The sequence below is a fragment of the Cucurbita pepo genome, chromosome 15 (assembly GCF_057944985.1).
Source record: "Cucurbita pepo subsp. pepo isolate OVF chromosome 15, ASM5794498v1, whole genome shotgun sequence".
Lineage (NCBI taxonomy): Eukaryota > Viridiplantae > Streptophyta > Magnoliopsida > Cucurbitales > Cucurbitaceae > Cucurbita > Cucurbita pepo.
Window position 1 is genome coordinate 1,080,398 of NC_141812.1, and position 27,832 is coordinate 1,108,229.

At 37.3% G+C, this 27,832-nt stretch overlaps 4 protein-coding genes and 1 long non-coding RNA gene across 5 annotated transcripts; 2 read left to right on the plus strand and 3 right to left on the minus strand.

Moving 5' to 3' along the window:
* Positions 1–3,462: 3,462 nt before the first annotated feature.
* On the minus strand, positions 3,463–5,727 carry LOC111811963 (uncharacterized). Its single transcript, XM_023699046.2, has 3 exons — positions 4,743–5,727; positions 4,409–4,601; positions 3,463–4,162 (listed from the first exon to the last, which is right to left on the minus strand). Exons 1-3 carry the CDS (start codon positions 5,148–5,150, stop codon positions 3,648–3,650), a joined length of 1,116 nt encoding a protein of 371 aa, XP_023554814.2. The 5' UTR covers positions 5,151–5,727; the 3' UTR covers positions 3,463–3,647.
* Positions 5,728–9,058: 3,331 nt separating this feature from the next.
* On the plus strand, positions 9,059–10,977 carry LOC111776467 (histone H2A variant 1). Its single transcript, XM_023655909.2, has 3 exons — positions 9,059–9,213; positions 9,425–9,546; positions 10,479–10,977. Exons 2-3 carry the CDS (start codon positions 9,433–9,435, stop codon positions 10,773–10,775), a joined length of 411 nt encoding a protein of 136 aa, XP_023511677.2. The 5' UTR covers positions 9,059–9,213; positions 9,425–9,432; the 3' UTR covers positions 10,776–10,977.
* Positions 10,978–12,378: 1,401 nt separating this feature from the next.
* LOC111776468 (uncharacterized) lies at positions 12,379–20,983 on the minus strand. Its single transcript, XR_002812252.2, has 5 exons — positions 20,341–20,983; positions 15,799–16,400; positions 14,469–14,512; positions 14,050–14,119; positions 12,379–13,056 (listed from the first exon to the last, which is right to left on the minus strand). It is a non-coding gene; the product is annotated as an uncharacterized LOC111776468 (long non-coding RNA).
* LOC111776466 (beta-carotene isomerase D27, chloroplastic) lies at positions 12,691–16,447 on the plus strand. Its single transcript, XM_023655905.2, is given in 8 exon segments — positions 12,691–12,928; positions 12,993–13,132; positions 14,034–14,126; positions 14,811–14,872; positions 15,133–15,239; positions 16,249–16,369; positions 16,371–16,413; positions 16,415–16,447. Coding segments are annotated over 8 exon segments (837 nt in total).
* Positions 20,984–22,034: 1,051 nt separating the features above from the next.
* TRM5 (zinc finger CCCH domain protein) lies at positions 22,035–26,060 on the minus strand. The gene is made up of 4 exons (XM_023698548.2): positions 25,752–26,060; positions 24,186–25,661; positions 23,891–24,080; positions 22,035–22,950 (listed from the first exon to the last, which is right to left on the minus strand). The coding sequence occupies exons 1-4, from the start codon at positions 25,896–25,898 to the stop codon at positions 22,382–22,384; spliced, it is 2,382 nt and encodes a 793-aa protein (XP_023554316.2). The 5' UTR covers positions 25,899–26,060; the 3' UTR covers positions 22,035–22,381.
* Between the last annotated feature and the right edge of the window lie 1,772 nt (positions 26,061–27,832).

Here is a 27,832-nt window from a genome sequence, read left to right on the forward strand (position 1 = left end):
TCACCGAGGTTTCTTGTGTTCAAGGTGTTGGAATATCTAAAGTTTAAAGTTTTAAATCTCTATAGATTGAGGTCTAGATGAGAACAATGTAAAAGAACACTAAGGCATCATTGTCCCTCTTGATGGCCTTTTGTGGGTTTGATATCCATTTCCTTCGGAGTTGAAAGGTCTTTATAATGCTTGAAATGGTGGATATGGACTCTTGGTCTCAAAGAAGAGTATCTTTGTGGGTTTTCTTGAGCAAGAATGGTGGACACATGGAGAAGGAAAACAAGAACACAGGGCAAAAGGCCTTCAAAAACCAAATCCTCAAGATCACACAACAATAATCAACTTATACAAGGGACCAAATACAAATTTATTACCAACTCAAACGTATAATTCTTCTAATTATGAAAAGCCACATAAACAGCAGACTTCAACAATTAAGATCTAATTCTTTTAGACTAGCTTTTATGCTTTTAACAGTCCAAATTCAAAATTACAGTTCTTGCCGAACATTGAAATCACAAAATTGCAGTTCTCCAAACTCTACTACGTGCCTTTGTTATCCATGCAAATATTAAAATCACAAAAGAATTCTTGCTCAAACATTAAAATCATAACATCACGCAGTTCAAACTGTACACGCACTTTAGACTGACAATTGGTATTTATGTATCATTCTTTCAATGTTCAAATAACACAAGAACGCATTTCCAAAAATAACCCATGCTCATCAATACTCATCACAATGGCCTATTATGAGAATGATCCAAGAAGAATTAAACTACCGTTCCATATATAAAGGATTAAGCAAAATGTAGAGCTAAATATCATGATTCATGGTATTAGAACTTTACTTTTAGATTGCAGGTTCGAACATCATTTTCAATGCATTAGTTTGAAAACTGCCCAAAGGCAAAATAAAGTTGGGAGCTCTCTCCAAGTCTTTATTATCTTGGAAAACACTATTTTTCTTTTAGTTAAAAGCCAACAAACATGAGATGCAGCCATGCAAGAGGGTGGTGGAGTTGGGGCTCATTAGGGCCACTGCGTGTACCATGGAGGCGTAGAATGTGAATAGCACAAAAAAATTGACTTCCATGGTCATAAGAAACCAATACCTTTTTGCCTTCGCTCTGCTTGCCAAAAGGAGCAGAATCCCCATGTCTAAAAAGAGCAGCCTGCCTTGCCCAACTTCCAATAAAGCTCTCTTTAACATTTCATCACATGTATAATATTTACAAGTTAATTAAGCCAACAACAAAGAGCAAAGGAAAATCAAGTTGGGTCTTTTCATGTGAATTTATTTGCTTTCTATCTCTATATATGCAATGTATGTCGACATTCAACAATCTACTTGTAATTCTGAATATCTATAAACACAAGAATCTACTCATCAAACAGATAAACAAAAGAAAAACGTATTATTATTTTTTAGAAAAAAAGCAACGGTAGAGTAAAAGGGATAGGGTGCTACCTTTACAATGTTAGCAAGCAACCTAGAGTCTCTGACAGCAAAGTCTTATATGATGTTGACCATGCCTTTTTTCCTCTCTTCCTTTTTGCTTTCTTCTATTAAAGAAATTCTTGTAACAGTACTAGCAATACTTCACCAACTGGGCTGCAACCAATTTCTTTCAGCCCAGCCTAGTCACGGCAGAAAAAGAAAACAAAAACAAGAAATAAGTCTTGAGATTCTCAACTAAAACTTATTTAATAATTAATGCACTTGTAAAGATATGAAACGAGTTTGAACATCATTTTACACCCAACAAAATGGCTTAAATATCATTTCAGAACTAATACCTATACCTCCTGCACTAGCCAACAATGAGGGTTTTTGGTGGGATGCATCACTCCTGGTGTCAACATTACAGCCTAAAGTTGAAATAAACTTTAAACAATGTTGAAACATATCTTTATAAGGTTTAAGACCACCAAATTCAATTCTGAAGTCCAAGTCAAGGACCCACACTATATATTTTTTTTCCCAGAAATGTAAGGAAGGGCACAATCGATAATCCTACCAAAATAAGTCAGGTCTAATTGGAGAAAAGAATAATAAAGAAACACCAGAGGAGAATAATCTGGTGCAGTTTTCAAGATAGAACGTGAGCCGATTCAGATTGTACAAGATAGCAGAAACGACAATTTTAAAAACAAGCTAGAAATAAGAGAGATTCTCAACTAAAAGCAGGGTCCTCCAAACAAGGTTATCGATGTTCTAATTCTAATTGGATTCTATTTTTGGGATGGTACTCATTCGATTAATCAAATAAGATAAGTATTGTTTAATTCATTTCAACACTTTTCCCCAATATTGGATTCTCTAAAAAGCATAATCTGTTCAAGTGTTGAGACTCGGTAACAACGAAAATTGTTCTTTAACTATGTCAGTGGGTGGGTAGCCAGAAACGACCTATCCACTCAAATCTGGAAGAGGGAGGTTAAAAAGTAAATATAATGGGAGGCTTTTAAGAAAATGGTGCACCAGACCAGAAGTTCATTCAAGTAAAAAAACTATTACGGTATAGTTCTAGACATCATCGTCAGGACAGGGCCTAATAGATGTAAAACCACCCACCTCATAGTACTTTTTATTTTTGCCTTCTTCGGCTATGCCACCCAAGTTCTGCCTATTTCTTAGCCCCACGCCCACATTCCCATGCTTCCACAAATAGGGTGTAGATTCTTAAACCATGGGGAGAGGGAAGGAAGCATCGAGTCAAAGGCCCACATGCTGAACGGTGGATTCGACCCCATGTTCAGTAACCGCATATTAATCATTAAACAACACCCTAGGATAAAAATTGGCTCGAATCATGAACTTCAGAACAGCAGAAATCCAAATCCAGGCAAATTGAACAAAAATTTGGCTCTCCTTTCTTTGAATCATTTTTTTATCTGCAAGGGATTTCTAGAAAGGGCTAACATTTCTCACGCATCCTGCCCAGGCAAATAGCGTTCAAAATCAACAAGATAAGATTAAATCATATTTGTTAATGAACTATCAATAAAATACTGCAGACAGTAGAGAGATTCAGGAGAAATGAGGCGTATGGTCTCATAAATCAGGACTTGGAATCATCATTATTATATCACTATCTTCCCGTTGCAGAAGGATGGATAAAGAATATGGATATGTCAGAGGGGCCATATTTAAGCTTTATCATAAAAGGGAAAGAAGATGAATTATTAACTTACCTCACGCTACTCGAGGCAACGATACTCCGGTGTAATCTTCTTCAATCATAAAATCAGTTCCTGCCATCCTCAAGAACAAAACAAGCATTTCAGTGGTGAAATATCGAAAATTATTACCTGAGAAGAAAATCATTGAAGAACTGCAGTGAGTTGCTTCTTTACCTTCGTTGCTTACAACTGCACCTTCAATTAAAGATCTAAACAGAAACCATTTGATCTTCCAGAGGGGTTTTTCTTATGGTGGGTGGGAAGAAAATGCCTTCACAAACTTAATAGTTCTTAACTATTTATCTTTCAAATTTTATTGATACCAGTAATATCCAAACCCAAACCCTTACACAAAAACCAGAAGGGGATTTGAAGGTTAACACCATGATAGGTTGCGTATAAAACTATTTGTTTTTACGGTAGTTAAAAACCCAAAAAGGATAAAAAGAAACAAAACCAAAATTTCATGGCTAGTCCTCGATAACCGATGCCAACCCAGTTACAATCTTAAGATTTCTAGCCCCAATCGATGAGCTTTTTGGCTTAAGCTCCGGAGGTTTCCATTCTTTTACAACGGCCGCAGTCTCAACCCCTCCCAACTCGTTAGGATCCACCGATTTCTCAGCGCCGGGACGGAGATTGATTTGGATGTTTCCAAGAGTATGCTTTGACCCAGGATCTGGACCCAAACTCGACAAAGATGAGGCACGAATATGAGGAGAGAGCCACTTCGCTTTTACATACTCGGCTTTTCTCCATGGCGGAACAGGCATCCCCTTCTTTTTTAAGCTCTGTTTTGCAGCCTCTGATACGATCGATACGATCCTCTGAAGCCGACAAGGGTTGCCGACGAAGATATAAGGAATGAGTTGGAGGATCGCTTTGTAGCTTTTGGTTGACCGCGCAATTTCAAATTCTGATCGAAAGTCGATGTCTATCAATAAGCGTTCTCCGTCAATAATCACGTCAATATATTCGTAATCCCCTGATGCATCAGTAAATTGAACCCAATCAACAATAATCAGAAACAATCGGAACTCAGTGGCCTAATGAAATTCAAATTTTGAGAGAAGAAAAGATGGTGCGGTTCGAGTATCCTAGATTTTCTCCGGAATAACCAATTCATAAAAATTTTGGGTGAAAGGGGGAACTGGTGAGCAAACCGCTCGAATTCAAATTCAATAACCAAAAATTTCCCGTTAATAACAACAAGAGTGATTAAGAAATATACCGGCCGGATGTGTGGGGGACTTTTCCCAGTGAGATTTGCAGATGGAAGCATCGTATCCAAGGGCCAACAATCCATTAGTAACAACCTGCCTTGCTAAGTTGTCTTTACGCTTGCACACCTTGTTCTTCTCTACGATTCTGGCTGTTTCCGCTAATAAATTCCTCTCGTGAACATTCGTACAGGGGATTAAGCTCTGCTCGAGTATGAAAGCGTTATTATCAGAAGGATAGAAACAAGAAACATAAACCATATAGGGCAAAATAAAGAGACGAAAATCGATCAATTCCAAAAAAAAAAAAAAAAAAAAAAAAAATGAAAATATGATCTGTTATACCTTCAGAAGTTCCCATGCCTCACCACCAGAGGAAAAATTGGAATCGCCAAAACCACTATGTGGATCCAATTCCTCTTCGGAGCTGTCCGTATAGTTTCCATTGAAGCAGTTGCAGCGACTGCGGCCACACCGAGACGCGCTAAATTGCTTCTCATTGTTGTCCTCTATGAAATTCTGAACCATATTCGCCAAGCATAGAGAGCTAGGCTCCAACTCAGAAGAGACGCCGTCGGAGCTGTCCTTGTTAACATTCGATTCTTCAAAGTTAGCCTTCTCTGCCGAATTTCTCAGTACGTTCGAGAACTGTCTCTCAAATAGTCGCTTCAATTTCGACTTCACGACCGGCTTCACAAGCTCAAACCGAGCTGCTTCTTCGGCTGTATCAAAATCGATTGGCTGGATCTTCATTTGAAATGTAAGCTCTCTCGAACGAATTTCAGTACCTCTCCAGATAATCAGATCTCAACAACTGTTATCTCCATCATTTTCCAAAATTGAAAGCTCGTATTCATTAATTCCTTCGGTTAATTCAGGATTAGAAAACGGACAAGTGTGTGCATAGAACAAGCAAAACAGTGTTACGCTAGCAAGATGAAAAATGTGAACTCGATAACCTACAGTTCGATTAGAATCTTCATCGACATCTCTGAAGCGCATCTCAAATTAAATATACTGAAGATAAATTTGAGATAGCTAAAACTCAGAAACCTAAGCCCTAATAATTATAATGAAGTTTTTTCCTAATCTTGTAAACACAATATGGAATAACTTCAAAACTCAGGCAAGTAAGGTCGCTTTGGCTTGGGGAAACCAGATACGGTCAGAGAGCACAGACCGTACCTGCAACGCAACCGACCATTCGAAACTCCATAATTCCCGGCAAGAAACAAACTTCCCGGCGAAGGGAAAGTGTAGAAATGGACTCTGTTTTGAGTACGGTCTCGGGTCTCTTCAGTCGACGATGGAAGAGAAATGGGGAGTCTTCGAGACAAGTTATTAAAAAGAGAAAGGAGATGTGCTGACTAGGATCGATATCCACGTCGGATTTCCAACGTGGCAATAAAACGATATGATCACGCGAGGAGCACGTGTCGACCACTCGACGAACTTGCTTCGTGGCTTCGCAGTTTGGCTCCACGTTATGTTTAGATGACGAAAGTATTCGGAAAAAAAAAAGTGTTCTCCCGAAAATAGCCTCGAGTAGAATCGGAAATAACGAGTTTGCCACCAGCCCTCAAACACGGATGTGTTCACAACCGCCACATGATCGTGTGGCGTGGGCGAGGGGCAGCTAAAGAAAACCAACCAACCCACTCCGGTGAAATTCTCGTGTCAGTATGAAATGACGAGATTACCCTCGGTCTTAAAGAGAGTCAATGCTTAACTAAGTCGAAATTGCGACCAGAAACCTCGAGGAGGAAGAGGTTATTGTGTCATTTCGATACAGTTAAGGTTTTGGTGTGGATAAACATTTTATTTTATTTTGTGATTAAATAATATTAAAACCGCAAATAATTTATTTTATTGTGTGAATTTTTGGGATTATTTAAGAAAATAACAACAAAATAGAGAAGGGCATGGTGGTGGGTCCCACCCCCATGGATAAGTGCTAGTGAAGCGGTTTCAGGGTATGGTAACTGGACAAAACGACGCCGTTCTGTTCTGTTCTGTTGTCCACACATCAATCAAACTCATATCATGTCATCCCACCGCTCTCATTGCATGTATCAACGCCACGTGTACTTTCCTCATTTTCCTACCCATTCAATTAATTTGAATTTAAAATTAAAATAAAAATAAAAATAAAAATAAATAAATTTGGTAAATAAAAAGGAGATTTTGGTAATATGATAGATGGATAGGTGAGCAGATAGTGCGTTTTGGGCCATGTTTTTCGGTGCTCTCTTTTTCCTCATTAATTTAATAATTAAATGGAATTAAAAGCAGGGGAGACCATAATTGTATTTTAACCTTAAAAAATTAATAAAATACATAATTTCAAATTACCTTTATATCCCCACTTTTTTACTTTTTACCTCTCTCTATTTGTGTTGTAATTTTTCTTTTTTAAAAACGCTTTAATTTCCCATTCCCCACTTTAGCTCTCTTTTTTTTGACATTGGATAAAGTAAAATAACACCTTGCCATTCAATTTCATGGTCCCATTAATTTTTTAATTTCTTAAATTAATTAATCTATTAAATACAATTTTAAATTTTAAATCGTCCCACGTGTTTTAAAGACTTGAGGGGAAGATTGAAAGGAAAAGCCCAAAGAGGACAATATCCACTAGTGGTGGATCTAGGGCGTTACAAATGATATCAGAGCCAGACATCGGACGATGTGCCAGCCTTTTCGCTGTTCCCTGAGGGGGTAGACACGAGGCGGTGTGCCATAAAGGACACAGAGCCTGGGGTGGATTTGATGGTGGTTCCACATCGATTGGAGAAAGGAACAAGTACCAGCGAAGACGCTGGGCCTCGAATGGGGGTGGATTTTGATGTCCCACATTGGTTGGGGAGGAGAACAAATTACCCTTTATAAGGGTGTGGAAATCGAGCGAAGACGCTGGGCCCAGAAGGGGGTTGAATTGTGATGTCGCACATTGAATGGGGAGGAAAACAAATCACCCGTGGAAAATCTTCCCCTAACAAATGTGTTTTAAAGACTTGAGAAGAAGTCCGAAAGTGGAAGCCCAAATAAGACAATAATCATAATTTTTTGGTAAAAAAGAGAAAAAAAAAAAAAAGCTTTATTTCTTATATCACATGTTTCAATAATTATGATTATAATTTTTTGAAAAATAATAATAGAGCTAATAATTCCCTCGATATTAAGTTTCATGATAAAGATCTTTGCTATAATTTCAAATACTCTAAATTCTAATTTTAATTGGATTATTACATGATGACACCCAAATTCATAATTATTATTTTTATTTATTATTAAATAGTTATTGTGGGCTCCATCATGAAATCGCGGGCCACGTGTGTAAACGTTGGGCCCAAAGAAACTGGGCCTCTTTTTGATTGGGAAGCCCATTAAGGCCCACACACAATAAGTATGGATTGAGATTATTTCCATAAAAGCCCCTGGAGGATACTTTATTATCAATTTTACCCCCTTAGCTTTTGGGATTTCCGTTTAGAAACAAATAAATAAATTACTTAAATAATATATTTTTTCTTTAAAATAAAATATATTTATTAGAAAAAGATAGTTTGGAAATTAAAGATGTAATTATTTATAATCTAAGTGTTGTTGGATCTTTAGTACAAGACAAGATTGTCTTAATTGATGATGAAAAACTTCATTATTATCATATATTTCAAAAAAAAGTTAAACTTCTCAATCACAAAAGCGTTTTATTTTTATTCACTTCATATCCTTAACTTCGTGTATGTATTATGAGCGTATTTGAAAGTTTGTTTCTTTCCTCAACTTTAATGACCGACTTTAACCTGCCCAAGCCTACAGCCGCCGCGCTCGCGCTCACTCGAGAACGCGCGTGCGGGAACGTTCTGTCACCGCCCCATCGTGCGCGTTCCACCACCGTCAACCGCCTTCGACCTCCGACCACGACCCCCACAACCCCACGTCCCAAGTATATACTCGCCGATATATGTCTTTTGGGGTTTCCATTTTTGGTTTTCTCTCAAGGTTTTAAAAACGTGTTTGCTAAAAAAAGGTTTTCACTCTTATAAAGAATGTTTCGTTCTCCTCCCCACTACTGTGGGATCTCATAATCCACCTCATTTCAGAGCCCAACGTCCTTGCTGGCACACCGCCTTGTGTCCACCCCCTTCAGGGCTTAGCCTACTCTTTGGCACATCACTCGTTAACCTAGCTCTGATACCATTGGTAACAGTCTAAAGAGAACAATATTGGTTGGCGGTGGGTTTGGACGGTTACATACACGCATTGGTATTTATTTTATAAATAATGAAAATACATTCACATAATATTTTTACTTGCAGAAAAATTATTAGTATTATTAATAAATAAAATTGGATAAAATTTAATTTTAAATAGCTAAAATTAAGATTTATTGAAAAAAAAAATAAAAAATTATTAAATGGATAAGTAGAAATAAAGGGAATAGATTATGTTAAATTGTGGGTCAATTCTGGAATTTGGGTAATTATGATGGGCCATATATGAGAAACCTAGAAAGACAAGGGGCCTGTATGCAAATAGATTATGTTAAATTGTGGGTCAATTCTGGAATTTGGGTAATTATGATGGGCCATATATGAGAAACCTAGAAAGACAAGGGGCCTGTATGCAAATATGAAGGTCGAAAATTTCAGAAGTTGAAATTCCCACCTAAAATAAAGCGCCAAGGACGAGAAAGAAGGCGATTAAAAAAGCGAAGGCTATCGTACAGTCACACTAAATTGCCTTCCATCGCCGCTCCATCTCACTCTTCTCTTCTCTTCTCCTCTCCTCTCATTGCTTCCGCGATCTTCAGGTTTCTTCCTTCTCATTTATTTGCTCTAGTTTTGTTTCTGTCTTGATTTTGATTTTCCTTCTTTCATTTATCCGCTTGTTCCCCGATCCAGATCTGTACACAATTGCTCGTTAATTCTCGGTTGTTGATTCTCTTTTTGTGGTGTTTTTCCCACTAAACTGCGAATTTACTCTGTTCCAGATGCTTATCTGAATGTGAAAACATTTGGCAGGTTGAAAAATGGCGGGAAAAGGCGGGAAGGGACTTTTGGCTGCAAAGACCCCTGCAGCGAACAAAGATAAGGACAAGGACAAGAAAAAACCGATCTCTCGATCCTCTCGTGCTGGTATACAGGTGCTCTTTTCAATTCTAACCTCGATTTTTTTCCTCCTAATTTTGGAAGCGACGAATTAAACTAATTGGAAACGTTAGTGTCTTAGCTTTAGTATGTTTGACTTTACCTCCTAATCTTAGAACTAAAAACGTTTTGATATTTTATTCATTTAAATAAGGTTATTATGTTGATATATCTGCATATTTGGTGATATTCGTTCCTTCGAAGTTTATTCTAATAGCATTTTTTGTTGACAGCTTTGAATTTTACCATGGGACTCTGAAATCTTACATAATTCTATGTTTAGAGTGAAAGTGTAAGCTAGTTTTTTTGTGGATTGGGCTGAAAATATGTATTAATGCTACGTGTAGTTGAGATTTGTACAATTTTGTTGATGTATCTGCACATTGTGATCTGTGTTCCTTCAATTTTTACGGCAATACATCTTTTCGTTGATAGCTTTGGATTTTAACATGGGACTTACAAATATTTGTTTTTAATTATTTGATTAGTGGGGAAAGTGTATGCTAGTTGTTTGTGGGTTGGGCTGAAGTTCACAAATCTAATGCCCTTTACTTTTTATGCAACATGAAGTGAAGAAAAGTACAATTTTGTTGATGTATATGCAATATTGTGATCGTTGTTCCTTCAATTTTTACTATGATAATTTTTTGTTGATAGTTTCGAGTTTAAACTTGATACTGAAAGAGTAAGGTAGCCTTTTTGTGGGTCGGGCTGTAAATTCTCAATTCGAATGCCTTTGTACTTTTTAATGTTATACTCCTTTAATTCTTTGCGTTGGGGGGAAGTGTAAGCTAGTCTTTTGTGGGTCGGGATGAAAATTTTCAATTCAAATGCTCATGTAATTTTATTTTTAAACTATAACTGGGTTTAGTCCACATGAGTTCACACTTAATTTTGGCTTTCCATTTCTCCGATTGTGGGGTTTTAGTTCCCTGTGGGACGAATTCACAGGCATCTTAAAACAAGAATATCTGCCAATGGGCGAGTTGGTGCGACTGCTGCAGTGTACCTAGCATCAATTCTGGAGTATCTGACCGCCGAAGTGCTTGAGTTGGCTGGAAATGCGAGCAAGGATCTGAAAGTGAAGAGAATCACTCCAAGACACCTTCAGCTGGCCATTAGAGGAGATGAAGAACTTGATACCCTGATCAAAGGAACCATTGCTGGAGGTGGTGTGATCCCTCATATTCACAAGTCCCTCATTAACAAAGCCTCCAAGGATTGAGACGTTCACTCATATATATCTCTAAGTAGTTTAGCCTTATAAGACTGTAGATGAAGACATTTAGTTAGCATCCCAAGGATTAGCTTCCCTGCTTGCTTTTGTGAAGCTTTGTTACTCTCCCACACCCTCTTTTATCTATTTGGTTGGACAAGTATATTTGTTCAGTGTAATATTGTTATCTTGTTGGATGGTTTTTAATTTAGCTTAATTTAGCTTACTCTCTATAAGTTCGTTGGATTGTTCAATCTGGATCTGGCTATAGTCCTCCCTCTTTTGAGAAATATTTGGAACTTAGGTTAAAGAATAAGTCACTTACACAAAGACACATGTTGACTAAGTGTAACGGCCTAGACTCATCGCTAGTGGATATTATCTATTTGGACTTTTCTTTTCGGGTTTATCCTCAAGATTTTTAAAATTAGGGGAGGAAGCTCATCGCTAGCTGATATTGTCTATTTGGACTTTTCTTTTTGGGTTTATCCTCTTTTCCAATCGCACTTGCTCCTTTTTCCAATTGGTGTGGGTTCCCACCAAATCCACCCCTTCAGGGTCCAGTGTCTTCATTGACACTTGATCCTTTGTCCAATTAATGTGGGGTCCTCACCAAATCCACCCCCTTCAAAGCACACAACCTACCCCTTTGGAGGAACAACCTCATTGGAGGAACAACCTCATGTTACTTCCTTTCGAAACACATTTGTCCAATTAATGTGGGGTCCCCACCAAATCCACCCATTCAGGCCCAGTGTCTTCATTGACACTCGTTCCTTTATCCAATTAATGTGGGGTCCCCACCAAATCCACCCCCCTTCAAGGCACACCGCCTCATGTTACTTCCTTTCGAGGAACAACCTCATGTTACTCCCTTCCGAAACAACCTCTTCGCTGGCACATCGCCTGGTATTTGGCTTTGATACTATTTGTAACGAGCCCACCGCTAGCAGATATTGTCCTCTTTGGGCTTCTCCTGTGTTGAAGAGAGATTTAGGGACAAGTTTGATCGTTTGTTGAGCTTAGGTATAACAAATAGTATTCTAATATTAGTCGACTTTATATCACGGAAACAGGAGTTAGCATCATATCATTAGAATTTTGTAATCTTGCCCCCTCAAATCCAAATCCAATGAAAAAGAGAAAAAAAAAATGGTTCTTGTTCTTTACAATGAAAAATTGAAAATGGTAGTATTTCAATACAAATGTTCATAAACTTAATTCCATTATTTACAAAATAACTAACAATGGAATCTTCCCAAAGCCAGGAAAGAATGTTCGTCTTGGATAAATCCAAAAATTAATATAATCGAAAAATATTAGAAATGGTTTGTCCTCTGACATATCCCATGAAAAATAATTTTTATTTATTTTCGGTCATTCCAACATAGACTCTAAATTTATAAATTTACATATGATTATCGTTTCTAATCACAACAAACATGATAAATAAATAATGTTAGATTACAAAGCTTCAAACTTGGTCATCCATCACTTTCAAAATACTCCAAATGGCATTATTATCGAACCCCTATGCAAAACTGTAAATACTTTATCAAATTTTAATAGAAATCAACGATAGATCAAGATATCATTTTTTCGATAGAATGAATTAAAATTAATGGTCAATTTGGCAAAGTAAAGTTGGCTATAATTGACTCGCACTCCATTCCATTCTCCTTGTGTTAGTTAAACAAGAGGATTCAATCGTTAAGACCTTGTGTTAGATAAACTTAAACAAGAGCTTAATGTATATCCCATCTCTATTCACCTAATTTAAATAGCCCCTTGGTTGGTTTATAGTCCCTCCATCTTCCATTGCCTCTATCTTATAAATACAACCAAACTTTCCTCTAAGCCTAAAATCTCCCTCCCTCCCTCTAAAAATACAAGAAAAACGCCCTTTGAGTCTCAAGAGAAAAAAATGGAAGTAAGAGTTGGTGAGGTAAGGAGAGTGATTTTGGGAAGTGGGACAAACGTGAGGAGAAGCAACAAAACGAAGAAGATGAGAAGAAAAAGCATTGCCTGTGTAGCAGTGCTTACAAGAGCAGCAGAGAGTGGAGCAACAGAAGAAACAAGAAAACCAAACACTGTTTATACAGACAACTGGTTTGAGAAAATAGCCATCCACCATGTATCTCAGGCAGTACAAGCAACCTCAGGTGATCTCTTTTCTTTTCTGTTTTGAAGATTTGGACAATAGAATTAATTATGATGTATATTCAGGTTGGAGAAGCAAGAAGAGTGGATATGAAAGCTTGGTGGAAGTGGCAACAATGGCGTCAAGAAACTACAACCAGATCAAACAAAGAGAGGTTATCATTCAGGCGCTTGGAAGAGCATTTCCAGCTCCAATCCTCTCTTTGGTAAATTTCATTCATTCATTCATTCATTCATTCAATATCATTTACTATTCTTTTGACTTTCAATGTATTTATGATATAAATGCATATCATGCATATATGTAAAATACTATCACCAAACATATCGTTAAAGATTTTACCAATACCAATTTCAAGACTACAATCATTTTACTCTCACCACTCCCTCAAATATTATTGCTAAAAGTAATTTCAAAAGTCATATATTTATTTTTCTAGGCGGCTCTAAGTTATTTATTTACCTATGATATTAGGTGATAAAAGCAATAAATGTTTCCACATCAATAGAAGTTCATTATTAAATAACATTTGTAGGGTAAGTAGTGCATGATCATTTGATGAATTTCATTTAGGCCAAATTTCAATACTTTGTCTTCCTTATTTGGTCTCCCTTCTTCTTCCCATTTGTTTGTTTAAGTATTGACATAGTTAAGTTTTTTACCATAACCTATAAGCTAAATTTTTTAAGTTGATTGTGGTATCAGAGCATGAGGTTATGTGTCCTGTGTTTGCACCCTATAATATAATTTTCTGATTTTCTGATTTCCAACTTAAATTCGTAGGATTCAACACATTTTGGGGGATATAGCTAAGTTTCATTGCCTAGGTTAGAACCTACCTAGAACTATACCCTTTTCTAATTTTTCTTTCCATTAATCATGGGGTATAATAGTTATTTGATTGGCATGTCATTATATGGAAATAGTATCAGCAAATGATCACATTTTATATTATATTTCTAATTATCAGCAATTATTCGATTAAAGAAGTATTAAAACTGTACTTTTACTATTCTTGATCCATTTCCAATTTCGCCTTTTACTATTAAAACCCCACCCCTCTCAATCGTATGTCCCTAACAAATATAGTGGTGAACAAAGTGCAGATAAGAACATTGCTACCTCAATCCAAATTCGCAAGGGAATATTTTGCTGCATTCACCACTGTCTTCTTTGCTTGGTTAGTTGGACCCTGCGAGGTAAGATGTTGTAAATAAATTAAGCCAAGGACATAATTGGGAATTAACATCAATCCATGGACATAATTGGGAATTAACGGCTGCTTGTATACATGTACATTTGGTTAAAGCATATATTATCGACCAAAAAGTCAAAAGTTCGAATTCCTACTCCAAAGAGAAATGGTTCTGTCATAGGGCTTAGGATCGATGTCAAAAAAAATTCAGAATATAGAGTATTTAAACATTCAACAAACAAGGTCAGAATAGAGATAGATTCCAGCTAATGGTGGACACAAGAACTTCAACTTTAGCACTAAATTCAATATAATAATATGATTTTCAATGGCCAAGTTGCTAAACCTGCAGTGTTCGAGGCACTAGTCCCTTCTAGACTTGTCCTGTCCCTACAAATGAAAGAAAGGTTTTGTGACGTAAGATAGATAAAACTATTTTTTAAGAAACTATCTTCTCTTCATGCTTACTCTCTTTGGCCTTTCACTTTCTAGGCATTCCTTAAGAACTCAGATTAAACACAATTGATATGTCTAGTTTGTTGGGGAGGGAGTGATTGAAAAAGATTTTTAAGCAAAACAACTAAACAATGCAGGAGCCATTCCCTACGCACACACAAATGGAAGAAGCAAGTCTCCTTCTCAATTACTAATTCGCAACACTGACAATAGTAACATATGATTCTTACAGGTGAAGGAATCAGACTTCAAAGGAAAAAGAGAAAAAAATGTGGTTCAAATCCACAAGTGCAGGTAATTCTTTCTCGCAACAGAGTTCTATAATTAAGGCAATATTCTCTAACCGTTCATGGGGTCCCATCTCACCTGCTTGAGACAATTTCCACGCCCACAGAACCTTCTGTCTGTAATTATTATGCTTATTCTAAACTCTCAGTACTTAATCACAGTAAGTCATGTCCATCATTCACATCATTGAAAATTTGAAATTATCGTTGTCAAAATAACACTCGGCAAATATATATTGTGCCTAAACATATCCCATTTATTTGCAGGTTCCTAGAGCAAACTAACTGTGCTGGAATGTGCATTAATCTATGCAAGTTTCCATGTCAGGATTTCATCAAGGATTCTTTAGGAATGCCAGTCAGCATGGTCCCCAGTAAGTCTCCTCTCACTAAGCTATAAAACCACCGAACAATTGCGGCAACCATATACGGTTTTCCCAAAAGAAAAACAAAATTTCAAATTCACATAGACTGCAGCACAAGGCAATTCTAGACACTAGTTCAAGCTGTCTAACTCTAACTGAAGGCCATATTTCTTTTTTCTCGTATCCATAGTGTTCAGGTTTGTTTGCACACACCACTACTATTCTTACAAGATAATTGTCCGACTCTATTTAGTTTGGTTGCCAAAAAAAAAAAAAAAATTCATAGGATATTAAACAATTAAGCAGGTGAGTACAATGGCTAGAGCTCGTTCTCTCTAAGTTTTTTCCTATTTTCATGGGCTCTTTTTTATCATTAAACTAAATCATGGTGGTTAACTCAAAAGGCCATTATAAAAACTTCATATCCACATATAGAACATTAGAATTAAATTATTTCAAGACCTCTATATGGTTTAGATGAGAGGACACTAAATAAAGTAAATCTGCTATAGCGCAATGACTGGTAGATCCATGAGTAAAAGTGAAATTACTATTAAAGCAACATTACCAGCACCAAATGGTGGAAAGGATCATGGTTGTCAATGTGAATGGAGGGTCCCATGCACGAACCATTTTGGGTACAAAAGAACTGCAGATAGGCCCATCCAAGCTAAGTGGGATTTCTAACCTGCAGCTTAATTTTGCAATATGGTTATAATCCAAGAGTTAGAAGCTGAATTCCCATCGTTAATTAATCATCAAGCTGGATTTCCCACTGAGCCAGGTATCGCTCTTGGTCATGATATACATCGATCATCACAGGTGTAAAAAATGCAACCAAGCAAAGGCATTTTTCTTAGGCGTTAATTATGCACCATGATGTAACTAATAGCTGGGAACCACTAGTATTAATGTCAAAGACCAAGAAACACGTCAATAAGCAAGGGGAATCTGGGAGCAAATGGGGGCGGCAAGAAGTATTTAAAAATATGATTAAAATAAGTGTCTTTCTTTGCAGATTTTGATGACATGAGCTGTGAGATGATATTTGGAAAGGATCCACCGGCTGCAGTCGATGATCCAGCGCTTAAGCAACCATGTTACAAACTATGTATTAACCTTACACGAGTCTTCTTCTTCTTTTCTTATTATTACCCTTTACTTCTTTACCTGCAAGTGGAGAGAAGTCGTATGTTATAATTCACTGGGCAAGGTAGCAGGACTACAGCGAGTCCAAACAAGATGTTTAGGGGGATGGTAATATAAGTTAAAAATGAATTCTAATCTTATTCGTTTACTTTTTGCAGGCAAAACAAAAGAAAAACATACGACAAACTGCTTCATTTAGAGCAAAGGGACGCTTGAAGCAAGATTTTCGGATTAGATCCATTTTAGCTCCCAACTGTTTTTGTTTTCAATATTTTCAGGATTGCAGCAGAAGCTCTTTTCTTCTTCCAAGATGTACAGATACTTTTACTGTTTATGCATCAGGGCCAAAACAACTTTGCAGGAATCTGGCTTTCATGATTATTACAATGGTTCAAAGATGAAATCTACAGTACTGTCAGATATCATGAATACAATTAAAAGCCGATGCAGTAATTACAATCGACTATCCTCAGGTGAGATGCTATGAACAATATATTTCATAGTGCCTTAATAGAAAGAAAACCATCCTTTGCTGAAAAACAGCTAAGTGAAACATTTCCTCAAACAGTTAATATTGCTTCAGCATGTGACTTGTGAGTTTGATAAAAAATAATAATAATAATAATTAATTTAATATGAAATATAATATTTTGCCAACTTGATATAGTATCTTAAATGCACATTAATATTGGTAACCAATAACTGTCCTCTTTACTAGTTAGCTGTTATTTCAGCTCTGCAAAATATAAACATTCTGCAGCTGAAGATTCTAAACCATGGGTATTATTGCTCTAATGTTCACAAAGGGACGCCCTCTGTCGACTCAATAAACATCATTTTAAGAATGATCAGTTATTTGGCTCTCATTAGGAAACTCAATTTTCAGTATTTGTGAGACTGTCGATCCTGATACAACAAAACATAATTCATCACGTTCATAATTCATTTTGAAAACCTCAGTTATTTTATGATAGACTACCCTTATCGCAATAGTAATTGATCTAGTTAATTTAAAGAGGCTATCCACGTGAAACAATTATAATGGTTGTAACAACCTCAATAAGTTCGAAGCGACTGAAAGATGCAAACATGGATGTGATTAGGCTAATTTGATCCACTAATTACAAGGACAATATTGATGATTAATTCCAATTGTGTATACACTAATGATCATTCAGATATTCAACGAAATTAGTACTTTTAATGATTATTGATTTTGTTCTCTTTGATAAGGCTTAAGACTGAAATTATACGTATCATTTTCCTGTTTAGAAAATGGCAAAGGCAATTATTTTCTTTATTAAATATTTAAAGGTATCCATTTTGACTGAGGGTTTATTGTGGGATTAAGGTCAGCAAATGTGGACCAAGATTGTTTCCCACTTCATTTTGTTTCCAAGTAACCAGGCTAAGATTCTTCTGATGTCTTGTCTCATTATGAGGGCGACTGAGTACTGAAACCCACTATGAACATATATAAAATTCAGCAACAAGTTCTTTTATAGGAAGGTTAAATCTGCAACCACCAAGTGGAGGAATATATCTGGACAGCACGGGACATCAAGATGAAAACACCATGCTAATCAGACAAGAGGTCAGGCTATTTGGAAAACTTGAACAAAGCTCTTCTAAAAATGCAGCTTTACATCAGAACTAAAAGTTCTTTAACCAACAGAATAGCATTTTTCCTATAAGAAGCATATTCAGATATGCAGTCGCGATATGAATTGACGTTTCATTGAAACGTAAGGAGGCTATTTTATCAGATAATGTTGTAATCATAATGTTGCAAAGATTGTTCCTTAGAAAATAAGGACTCCTTTTTTCCTCCTTTCTCATTATCTTCATTGCACCTTTGTTTCTTCCATTTTCATTGATGAATCCATATCCAACTTCTCCCTCAATGTTCTGATCATAAAATGCATGAGAATGGGAAAAAAGGGAAAATAAGAAAGAAAAAGAAGTTGAAGTCACGAGTTTCCGATGAAAAGGTACTTGCAAAATTTATTTATCTTAATATTTCTTTTTAATTTTTCCTTTTCAATTTTGTAACTTGGGGAGAGAGGGGCAAACCTTTTCACTTCTAGTCAACGGGTCAACGTCCTTGCTTAATTAAATTTTACAGAGTCTGCTTTCCACCCTAAACTGTTCTATCTTTATTTTCTTCCCATGCCATTTATTGCCACATATAAAACTGACTTGAATAGGTGTGAATCAAAATACCAAGGTTATGGGTAAAGAACATCTTGAGAACATTTAGAAAATTCGCCACGAACCAGGGATGAATTCATCAATATAAAACCAAGATAGAAATGGTTTACAGTGTTTTACCTTGCAACTGCAGAGGCTAGAGAAAGATAGATTGGATAGAACCGGCTACATTACCAATCATTTCTGGGCAGTGGTGGTTGTGGTAGTAGTAGTAGGATTGTCCTCACAACTAATTACCAGGTTCTTATTAGGCGGCCCAAAACTTCGGGCTCTCTGTCCCTTTCACGTTGTTGTAGGCCCTGAGGGGAAAGATTGGGATTTTGGCTGTCCTATCTCAGGAAGAGAAGCCCAAACAAATTAGTTTTAAGAACTGAAAATGCCCACTGAATGACCACTTTATCTTTTTAGATCAGCGAGGCGTCAAAGCTCCTACTTCAAGGTTTCAGGGATCTTGAACGTTTGTAAATCCATTTAATAATAGATCAACAACTTGGTAAATCCAATCTCACCTGCCCTTCTTTCCAATATCTAACCGACCACTTTGTATAAAAAAATTAAATTCACCAAATCGATGAGGAATCAGTCAATTGGTAAAACCCAAACCCAGCTTCTACTCAATAATTATTACTGAGTACGCAAACTCACTTTGGAAGACAGCTATACCATGTAGTTTCTTTTTTCTTTTTCTTCTTTTTTAGTTTAAAAATATGTAAGGGAGGGAATAAAGATTCGAACCTTTGATCTTTCTATTATATAAATCCCTCCACCATTGTTAACCATGTCAAATTAATCTAGAGAAACAAAAAAAAGAATACTTCATGTTAAAGCTCATCCTGTTGATTTCAGCTTAAGCTGCTGTCCCTAGTCTTTCATAGAAGAGAAATTAATGTCATGTCAACTAAAAAACTACGAGTAAAAATAAATATTAAATAACAAACAAACAAACTTTTATGGTGAATTTTTTTTAGGGGTTCTCACACAAAATTGGCTGTGATAGAGAGATCTTTGCTGGCCCATTTATGTCAGTGGGGACTGAGATGCTTCATGTTATTATCAATAAATGGTTGAACTGATCCCGGGTGCTCTACCAAGATGGTGGATGCCTATTATGAACATGCCTTAACTTTCTGTTCGAACTGTTCATAAGTCCTACTACTATAACTATAATATGTTTCCCTAGGCATGCCAGATTTTGAGTTTTATCTTTAGAGCTTTTAGATTGTTCTTGTGACATATGGTATTAAATAGTTGGGGCTGTAACTAAATCTTCTGGGAAGTTCCTGCCTATGGCTACAGAAAGCTGTCAATATTAGACTTTGCCAAAAAGGCAAGGGAAGGAGGAGGTGAGTTGTGACTTAGTTAATACTGTGCAAGTTGTAATACCAAACTAATCTAATTTAATAATATTAAACCCATGAAATTCACTTGGTTTGGTTGAAACATTTTATCAAACAGTTGGCGGGACTTATTGACCTCGATCTCAGCGAAAACTGAGCTATATATGGCGATTGTTGGCTGTCATGTTCGTCTCCTTTTCACCTAAACCCACAGGCGGATCTCAATTACTGACAACAAAGCATTCATATTGACTGCCATTGACAAAATTATCATCTGGCGGAAAAAAAAAATGGGTTCAAGAAAGGGGGACAATGATTGAGTACGATGCAGAGATGATGAGCAATGGCCACAAAAATGAGAAGGAACAGCAATGGACACATAATTAAGAGTGGTTGGTTTTACAAAAACGTACCTCTCCGCCAGTTTTCTCTGAAGAAGCTCTGTTTATTGATGTAACAATTTGAAGCTCGAGGGGAGAGTGGAATGCAGAAGCAACATGTGAAACTGGCAGTGGCGTTAATTCGCATTATTCAATGCATTCGCAGATGAGATTGCGCCCTTCTGCGTCGACAAGGACCCCATATTTCCATTAATTTTGCTGAGATTCTCTGGTTTTAGCTTCTTTTGCTTATAAATACTTTTCCTCGCGGAGGGAGACAAACAAGTAATGGATTGCATAACAGGAAGCAGAAAGCGCCCGTTGTTAGGTCAGCTTGGCTTAGCTTATCCATCAACGCTGAGAGATTGTTATCAAGGCACAGGGGGACCCAATCGATCTTCAGCCATTGGCGTGAGGAGCTCAAATAGGGTTCCCCTAATGAAGAATTGATGGAGCAAAATTGGATTGGAATCCCCCAATTGCTTTGAAACTGACAGCAAAACGGATGAGGATGTGTGGCGATTGGTTTGAGAGCCCCACAAGTTTTTGAAGTTTGTAGGTGTTCCCGCGCTTCGTCAATTATGGCGACTGCCTAATGAATCAGGAAATGTTAACGATGCACCATTATTGGAGGGTCTGGCGTCCACCATTATTGCTCACAAAACACCAAAACAAGCGCCCAAATACAAATGTCAATTATCCCATATTATCCGTTTAAATCCTTCATATCTCCCATTTCCAATATACTTTTAATTTTTTTTTTTTTTTTTTTTTTTTTTTTTTTTTTTTAAAAACTATATTAAATTCATAAATTAGATTTCAATTATGTTTTGATATTTATAATTTGGACCATTACAAATTTACTTTATTAATTCTAAACTTTCTATTTTAATGTATATATATAATAAAAAGATGTTTTAAACCCTTTTAAAATTGCAATTGATTTTCCCGATCTAAATAAAACAAGATTTGGCTCAGTATGTTCGAGGTAGAAAAAGAACCCAACTCGGTATTATTAAAAAAGAATAGAGAAATCAAAACTCAGTCAAGATCATACGGATCAACCGCTTCTGCTTGTGCCAAAGATCTTAACATGGAGTTACACCTCTTTTCAATTTTCATTCAGAGACCCCAAAAATATATTTGACTATTAAATATTTAATTTAAAGAGAATATTTCTGATGGAGTGTTAATAGAAGTGGATTTTTTTTACAGCAACAGTAATAGTAAAAATAAGTTGGGAAAGGTAACAACAATGGCAGGTGAGATGTGAACAGTACGTAATAAATAATTGGCCATTGTAAAGACAGAGGAAGACCAACCTGCCTGCCTGCCCTTCAAACAGTACCAAACCCAATGGACCATAAATTTATTTACTTTTTTGAGTACGCAACTAAAAACATGTCTTTTAACTAGTCGAAATTAGGGGTGAACAAGTTAGAATTTAAAGAGAACATATATGTAGCGACCCAAACTTTCAAAGGGTGTGGTGTTTCGGACTTTTCCTGTGGTAGGGAAAGATTTTCATACTCTTACAAAGAGTGTTTTATTCTCGTCCCCAGCCAACGTGGGATATCACAATGTCTTAACTAGTTGAACTGTACCGTAATGGTCTAGATTTTGAAAGACTGAACTGGTCGAGAGAGTGAGATTAACCGCACCACATACATTTTCTAACCTTCAAACCGAAACCTAAATGATTTAAGTCGTAGAAATTAGGGAGAGAAAGCACATGAATTCCCCTGCTTTTCAGGTCACTTTTACCTTTCCCATGAGGAATTTTTAATTATCAAACACTTTTCCTTTCTTTTTCTCACATGAAATCAACACTACAGAGCAACCCTCCCACCCACCCCCTCCTCCTCCTCCTCCCCACTTCACTATTTTATGAGTAAATGCATGTTTTATACATACAGATCAATTTTTCATTCTTTTTTTCCTTAAGAAAAAGGGTTATTCTTAGATTTTTCCTGTTCTTTCTCTCCCCCATGACAAACAGATGATTAACATTAGCATTTGTCTAAAAATAATTAGCTGAAAGGATAGGGAACTTTGCCTTTTTAGCCTTTGCCTTTCAGAACACCAGCTTCCTTCGAGGCATGTTCATCCCATTATTGGCAGCGAGATCTCGGATGGTTTCCCCTATCAAGTCTTTGAATATTAGCCTCTCCATGTCTAAAACAGCTTGGGATGTTTCAACAGCCGAGTCCCTCCATCCACTACCACCATCCCTTGTTAGGTCCTTCTTTAGGACACTGCAGATCACCTCAAACAAGTCCTCTGATGCTTCTTCGTCTTCCCGGTCCCTCATTCGCTGAAACTCGAACCAAATCTCCTGCACTGAAGTCGACTCCGCCATGGATTTCCATGGTGGCAATTGCCTGTTTCGATCGAGAATTTCATTTATTGTGTCGAAAATTAGCCTCCTTTGAAGGCTTGACACCTTGGAGACATCCTTCCCTTTCAGGTACTGTTGCTCCTCTAACAATAGGAAAATATCGGAGTCGTCATCTTGCAAGCAACGTGAGGCTCGGAGAACATCCATAACGTAAACCAAATCACAGTCGTTGGATCCATCAACCAAACTCGATTCCACAGATGAGATAGCTTGAAACCACGGATCTTCCACATCAACCACTGGGTCTGATAACACAATATCAACAAGAACAAGAAACAATCAATGAACAGTAACATGCAAACATAGTCATTCTAAGTAGACCCTCAAAAGTAGCTTCATTAGAACCTACAACAGTACAAGTGGATGGCCCTTGACCCACTAAAAGAATGGATAAAGAAGAAGCACAAAAGAAAAATCCATCCCAGTTAATAAATTCCCACTTCCAGGACTTAACAGGCCGGTCCCAATTTACTCCACTCACCCTCCTAATCCAACTGGCAGTTTGCTGCTGATAGACATCGTTCACATAAATTTCCATAGCTCCATGCGCTAGACAATTAAAGTCAGTGTACCATAAACCTAGGTACTTTTCCCACATGATCAATACCCATCAGCAACAAAAGATGGCAACCAACGAGGGCTGTTCGGGACTAACTCGGTTTCTAACGACTTTTCAAGCGCTTAAAGGCATTTTCTTTGCATAAACCCTAAATCTTTATAAATGGAAGTTGATTGGATGGGCCTCCTCCATGAGAAAATTGAATTATGGTTGGTTCAAACCAACTACCAATCAAATCCATCCAGCTGAGATGAAAATTTCAAAGCTGGACACACCCTACTAACATGGGTCCTGCGTGAAAATCACTGATGTGGCGTGCATTTACCAAATCATCTGACTACTTTGGATTTGGGTCATCGAAGAGGACCCCCAAAAACAAAAACCCAGTGGCTGGCGAAGCCACAGGTCACCCAAGTACTCAAATACTTTAACTAAATATGGTAAAATAAGTGGCCAACAAAGTCAAAAAGAAAAATCTAGCGAATGAAAATCTAATCTGCGTACAAGAAGAAGTAACCCAAAAATCGACCTGGGTGGTTTTTCTTTAAGAAAGAAAGAAAGAAAGAAAGAACAAAAGGGAAAGAAAAAAAAAAGTTAAATGAAGCATTGGGTTTGTTTTTCCTTACCTTTGAAATCTATTTGCCGTTTAAGTACAGGCGATGGCGACGACTCCTCCTTGTAAAAAGACGAGTCAAGTACCGAGACAGGACTCGGTTGCAACTCAGTCGCTGTGATTTCTGCTATGCTGTGAAGAAGCTTATCGCACCTCTCCAATAGACTACGACCCTCCTTGTACTCCTCGATCTTGTTGGACCTCTGATGAAGAAATAAATTATAAATAATTGCTTTTGATTTTAAAATTGGATTAAGAAATTCTGTGAAGTGACTGATCGCCCACTATGGTGGTCGGTGATTACGTACCTCCGTGTCCGTTTGTGATGAGTTGCTAACGCTGCTTTCTGAGAATGTGGACGATTCGTCCTCTGCTTGAGATACGTAAATCTTCCGTTCTTTTGGATGATGAACAGAAGCCGTTGGTTTCCTGTTTCTTGGCGATCGGTTTGTGATTTGGGGATCTGATCCGACTTTTGATGAATTTGTCTTCGATGGTTGAACCGGAGAAGCCCTTCTCTGATCTACAGGATCGCTAACTCTTCTCTGCGTTTCTACGAACAGTCCTCTTCTACTCGGACTTTTCACGTTACTGTCGCATCTAGTTGTTGGAGAGCTCGAGAATCTACCTCTGTTTTGGTTTCGTATATTTCGATCAAACTCCAAACGATCGCGCCTCGAGGTCACAGCCGGCATTGTTTCGCCCGTAACATTACCATTCCGGCGGTTCACTTGTCTTGATCTGTAACTCGAAGGTGGCGAATCGTTGCCGATTCTTCCCAAACGATTGACCGAAGTTGGTGATCTAGCGGGCTTCATCACCACAATCGGAGATTCGTTTTGTGAAGAAGTGCGATCATAGACAAAGTTCCTCTGGCTTGGAGGCTTCTTTGAATGAAGAAGTCCCTTGAGTTGAAGTGCTTCGAGGATTTGTTTCAAGGTTTCCAAATCTTTTGAAGGTTCATCAATTCCTCTCATCCTCAACCTCTTCTCTATCTCTCCGTAGATTGACGCAGACTGCTTCGTCTCAGGAAAAATGTCTGCGGAATCGAAGAAAATCTTGCGCGGTCCCAATCCTCTGTGAGACCTAACAGGCTCAGTCTTAGTACTTCTAGCTGCAAAGTCGTTTCTGTCTAGCACTTTGGAATTTGAGCTGTGGTCCATGTTTGCAGCATTCATCATCAGTACACTGCTTCCATTATTATCCTGCGAGCTCGGATGTTGAGATTGTTTAAGTCTGAAATTGTTGCCGTCGACGAAGCGGTTCTGGTAGAAATCTTTACAAACTCTTGACTCGGAAGCCGATCTTCGAAGCTCGGCTTTCCTGATCGGTTCTGGTTCCGAGTTAGGCAATGGTTCAAGCCCCATTAATCTAGCAATAACACTCGGAGACCGACGCTGTTCATCACCTTCTTCGGTTGAGGTTTCACTGCGGTTTGTAGACAGAATAGAGGCGTTGGTGCGGATCTCCCTTGGATAAATGCTGCCTTTCCCGTCAACAATGGCTCTGCTATCCAACGAAAGCCGTGGAGCTTCTCGCGAAAACTTCCATAAAGACCGATTCCCTTCCTTATATTCAAAAATCGGAAGCGGACGGGGCTGTTTGGGCTTGCTTTCCACAGGAGTGGCTGGTTCCGTCCCCGGAGATCGAAGCTCCGTCGTCGGAGCAAAATGCATCACTCGGTCCGGAGAAGACGCCGTTCTAGTTTGCAGTGGTTTTTCCAATTCCGCCGATACCTCCAGCGAGGAAACCACATTCTCCGGCGGTGGCGTTGAGTTCCCAACCTGCAGTTTCAGAGAATCCTAATTTAATCGACACAGTATTGGAAGCCATATACAGAAAACAAAATACAAAAGATAACCACAGAAAATTACCGACGGAGGGAGGCGTTTAGTCGAGTAGAGGCGTTTTCCGGCCAAAATCTGATGACGATCGAAGATATGAAGGAATCCAGCCATGCAACCCATTTGTTTCTCAATCTGCTTCTCCAGATTCTGATCTTGCAACATTCCCGTCGTCATTTCTTGACAAAAGAATAAAAAACAACAAAGAAAAGGAGGTCGTATATGTCTGTATGATTATCCTATCTCTCCACTGAAACGGCCATTCCCATTTCTTCTTCCTCTGTGACTGTCGCTTTATCTACGTCTCTCCCGCTTCTCTGGTCTGCCAAAGTGGGAGTGCGAGAGATTTATTAACGCTTTAAAACGGAAGGCCAGTAACAACTGAAATTACCAGATTACCCTTAATTTCCTTCGAAATCCCAAACGTGCCCCCGGAAAGTAGTCCACAAACCCTGCCCGGGATTCTAACTAGTTGGACGGATAACTGGAGGAGCCGGTAAACCTCCGTGGGTGATGCGCTCTACGTGTCAGAAATTCCACTTCCTAGAATTTCGCGTTTTCCAACGACGACCGGCTTTGACCGTTTATATATTTTCCGTCATTTATTTAATTAAATTAAAAATATGATCCCGGCCGTTGATTCTCCCACTGCCGCTACCGACCAGTTACAGTCCCGCTCAACTAAATATTCCCAATATGCACACATTAATTTACCATTTTTAATTAATAATGAAATTTAAGATACTATAAAATATTTAATTATTAATGTATTACGTTGGTTCATTTTTTTAAGTTTTCCCCCTAATAAATTTTCTTATTTTTAGATATTAAATCAATTTATTAATCATATGGTTTACAGATGAACAAAGAACTATATGCCCTCTACCGTTCGTCGGTAGGAATAAGTGGGAGTGAGACCCGAAACAGGGAAGGAATTGATGCAAAAGCGGTGTAGCGTTGAACCGCTGCTTGCTTGCATAATGAGTGAGCTGAGAAAGGGGAAGAGCTAAATAGACTCTTTTCGTCCCCGCCTGCCTGAGGACTTGTGTGTATGTTTTGGAATAGGGATGTTCGCCTTTTGTAACAAGTAAACCGTTGATACGGACTAATAGATGTTCATACTCTTACCCGGAAGTCAGATATCCCCTTTGTTGCCTTGAAATTGATGAAAACAGATGAGAACATAAAAGACTGATATCACTCCATTAAATTCATTTTTTAATTGTAATTTAGCGGGAAAAAAATACATAAATTTTATAAATAAAAAAAAATCTTAAATTCTCAATAAATTTTTAAAATTTAATTTTTTTTTACAAAAATTATATAAATTAATATTTAAATAATAAAACTTTAAAATTTTAATTTTATATTTAATTAAAAAATTAACTTTTGATTTTAAGTATAATATTATATAAAAAAAATTATTTTATAAAAAATGGGGAAAATTATATTTATGTTATTTAAGTTTATAGTTATATGAATATTTGAACATCAATCATATATAATATAAATAATAAACATATGTTTATTATTATTATTTTGTAGAATGCATGAAATGATATTTGACGTCATATGAAATTATTAATATGATTTGGGATTTAAATTATTTTTTAAAATATAAAAGAAAAAAAAAACGTTTATCAAAATTAGAAGAAAAAAAAGGAACACGTGTCAATATCTTAAGAGTTTGGATTTTGTCGGATTAATTGGAGAATTGAACGGCGGTGATATGCGGACGTATGTTAAATAGTGGTGCTCATGAGTAGACAAACTTTCTCTTCTTAACTTAGTTCCCATATAATTAGTTCGATCTCAAAGGCCGTGAACCGCTTGATGCGCTGCACTTCCATTTCAGGATGTTCTCTCTTCCCGCCACGTGGCAATTGACTCGTCCTCTGCCTCTCTCTGAACCGTCCAATACCAACGCATAGTCCACCGATTCATTTCTTTTTATTTTTATTTTTCTTTTTAACTCTAAATTTTGTATTTATTAAATTACTCCATTCATATATTATCAAAAAAATCTTGAATAAATCCTAAAAATAATATAAAATATACAAAATATACTGTTAACTAATTTACTAATTTTTTAAAATAAGGAATTTTTTTAA

Coding starts and splice junctions, on each gene's coding strand:
- LOC111811963 (XM_023699046.2), bottom strand. CDS start 5,150: ATGAAGATCCAGCCAATCGATTTTGATACAGCCGAAGAAGCAGCTCGG. Junction 4,602..4,742: donor AGGCATGGGAACTTCTGAAG/GTATAACAGATC, acceptor ATACTCGAGCAG/AGCTTAATCCCCTGTACGAA. Junction 4,163..4,408: donor GTCCCCCACACATCCGGCCG/GTATATTTCTTA, acceptor CTGATGCATCAG/GGGATTACGAATATATTGAC.
- LOC111776467 (XM_023655909.2), top strand. CDS start 9,433: ATGGCGGGAAAAGGCGGGAAGGGACTTTTGGCTGCAAAGACCCCTGCA. Junction 9,547..10,478: donor CCTCTCGTGCTGGTATACAG/GTGCTCTTTTCA, acceptor GTGGGGTTTTAG/TTCCCTGTGGGACGAATTCA.
- TRM5 (XM_023698548.2), bottom strand. CDS start 25,898: ATGACGACGGGAATGTTGCAAGATCAGAATCTGGAGAAGCAGATTGAG. Junction 25,662..25,751: donor CTAAACGCCTCCCTCCGTCG/GTAATTTTCTGT, acceptor CTGAAACTGCAG/GTTGGGAACTCAACGCCACC. Junction 22,951..23,890: donor ACGGCAAATAGATTTCAAAG/GTAAGGAAAAAC, acceptor TTGTGTTATCAG/ACCCAGTGGTTGATGTGGAA.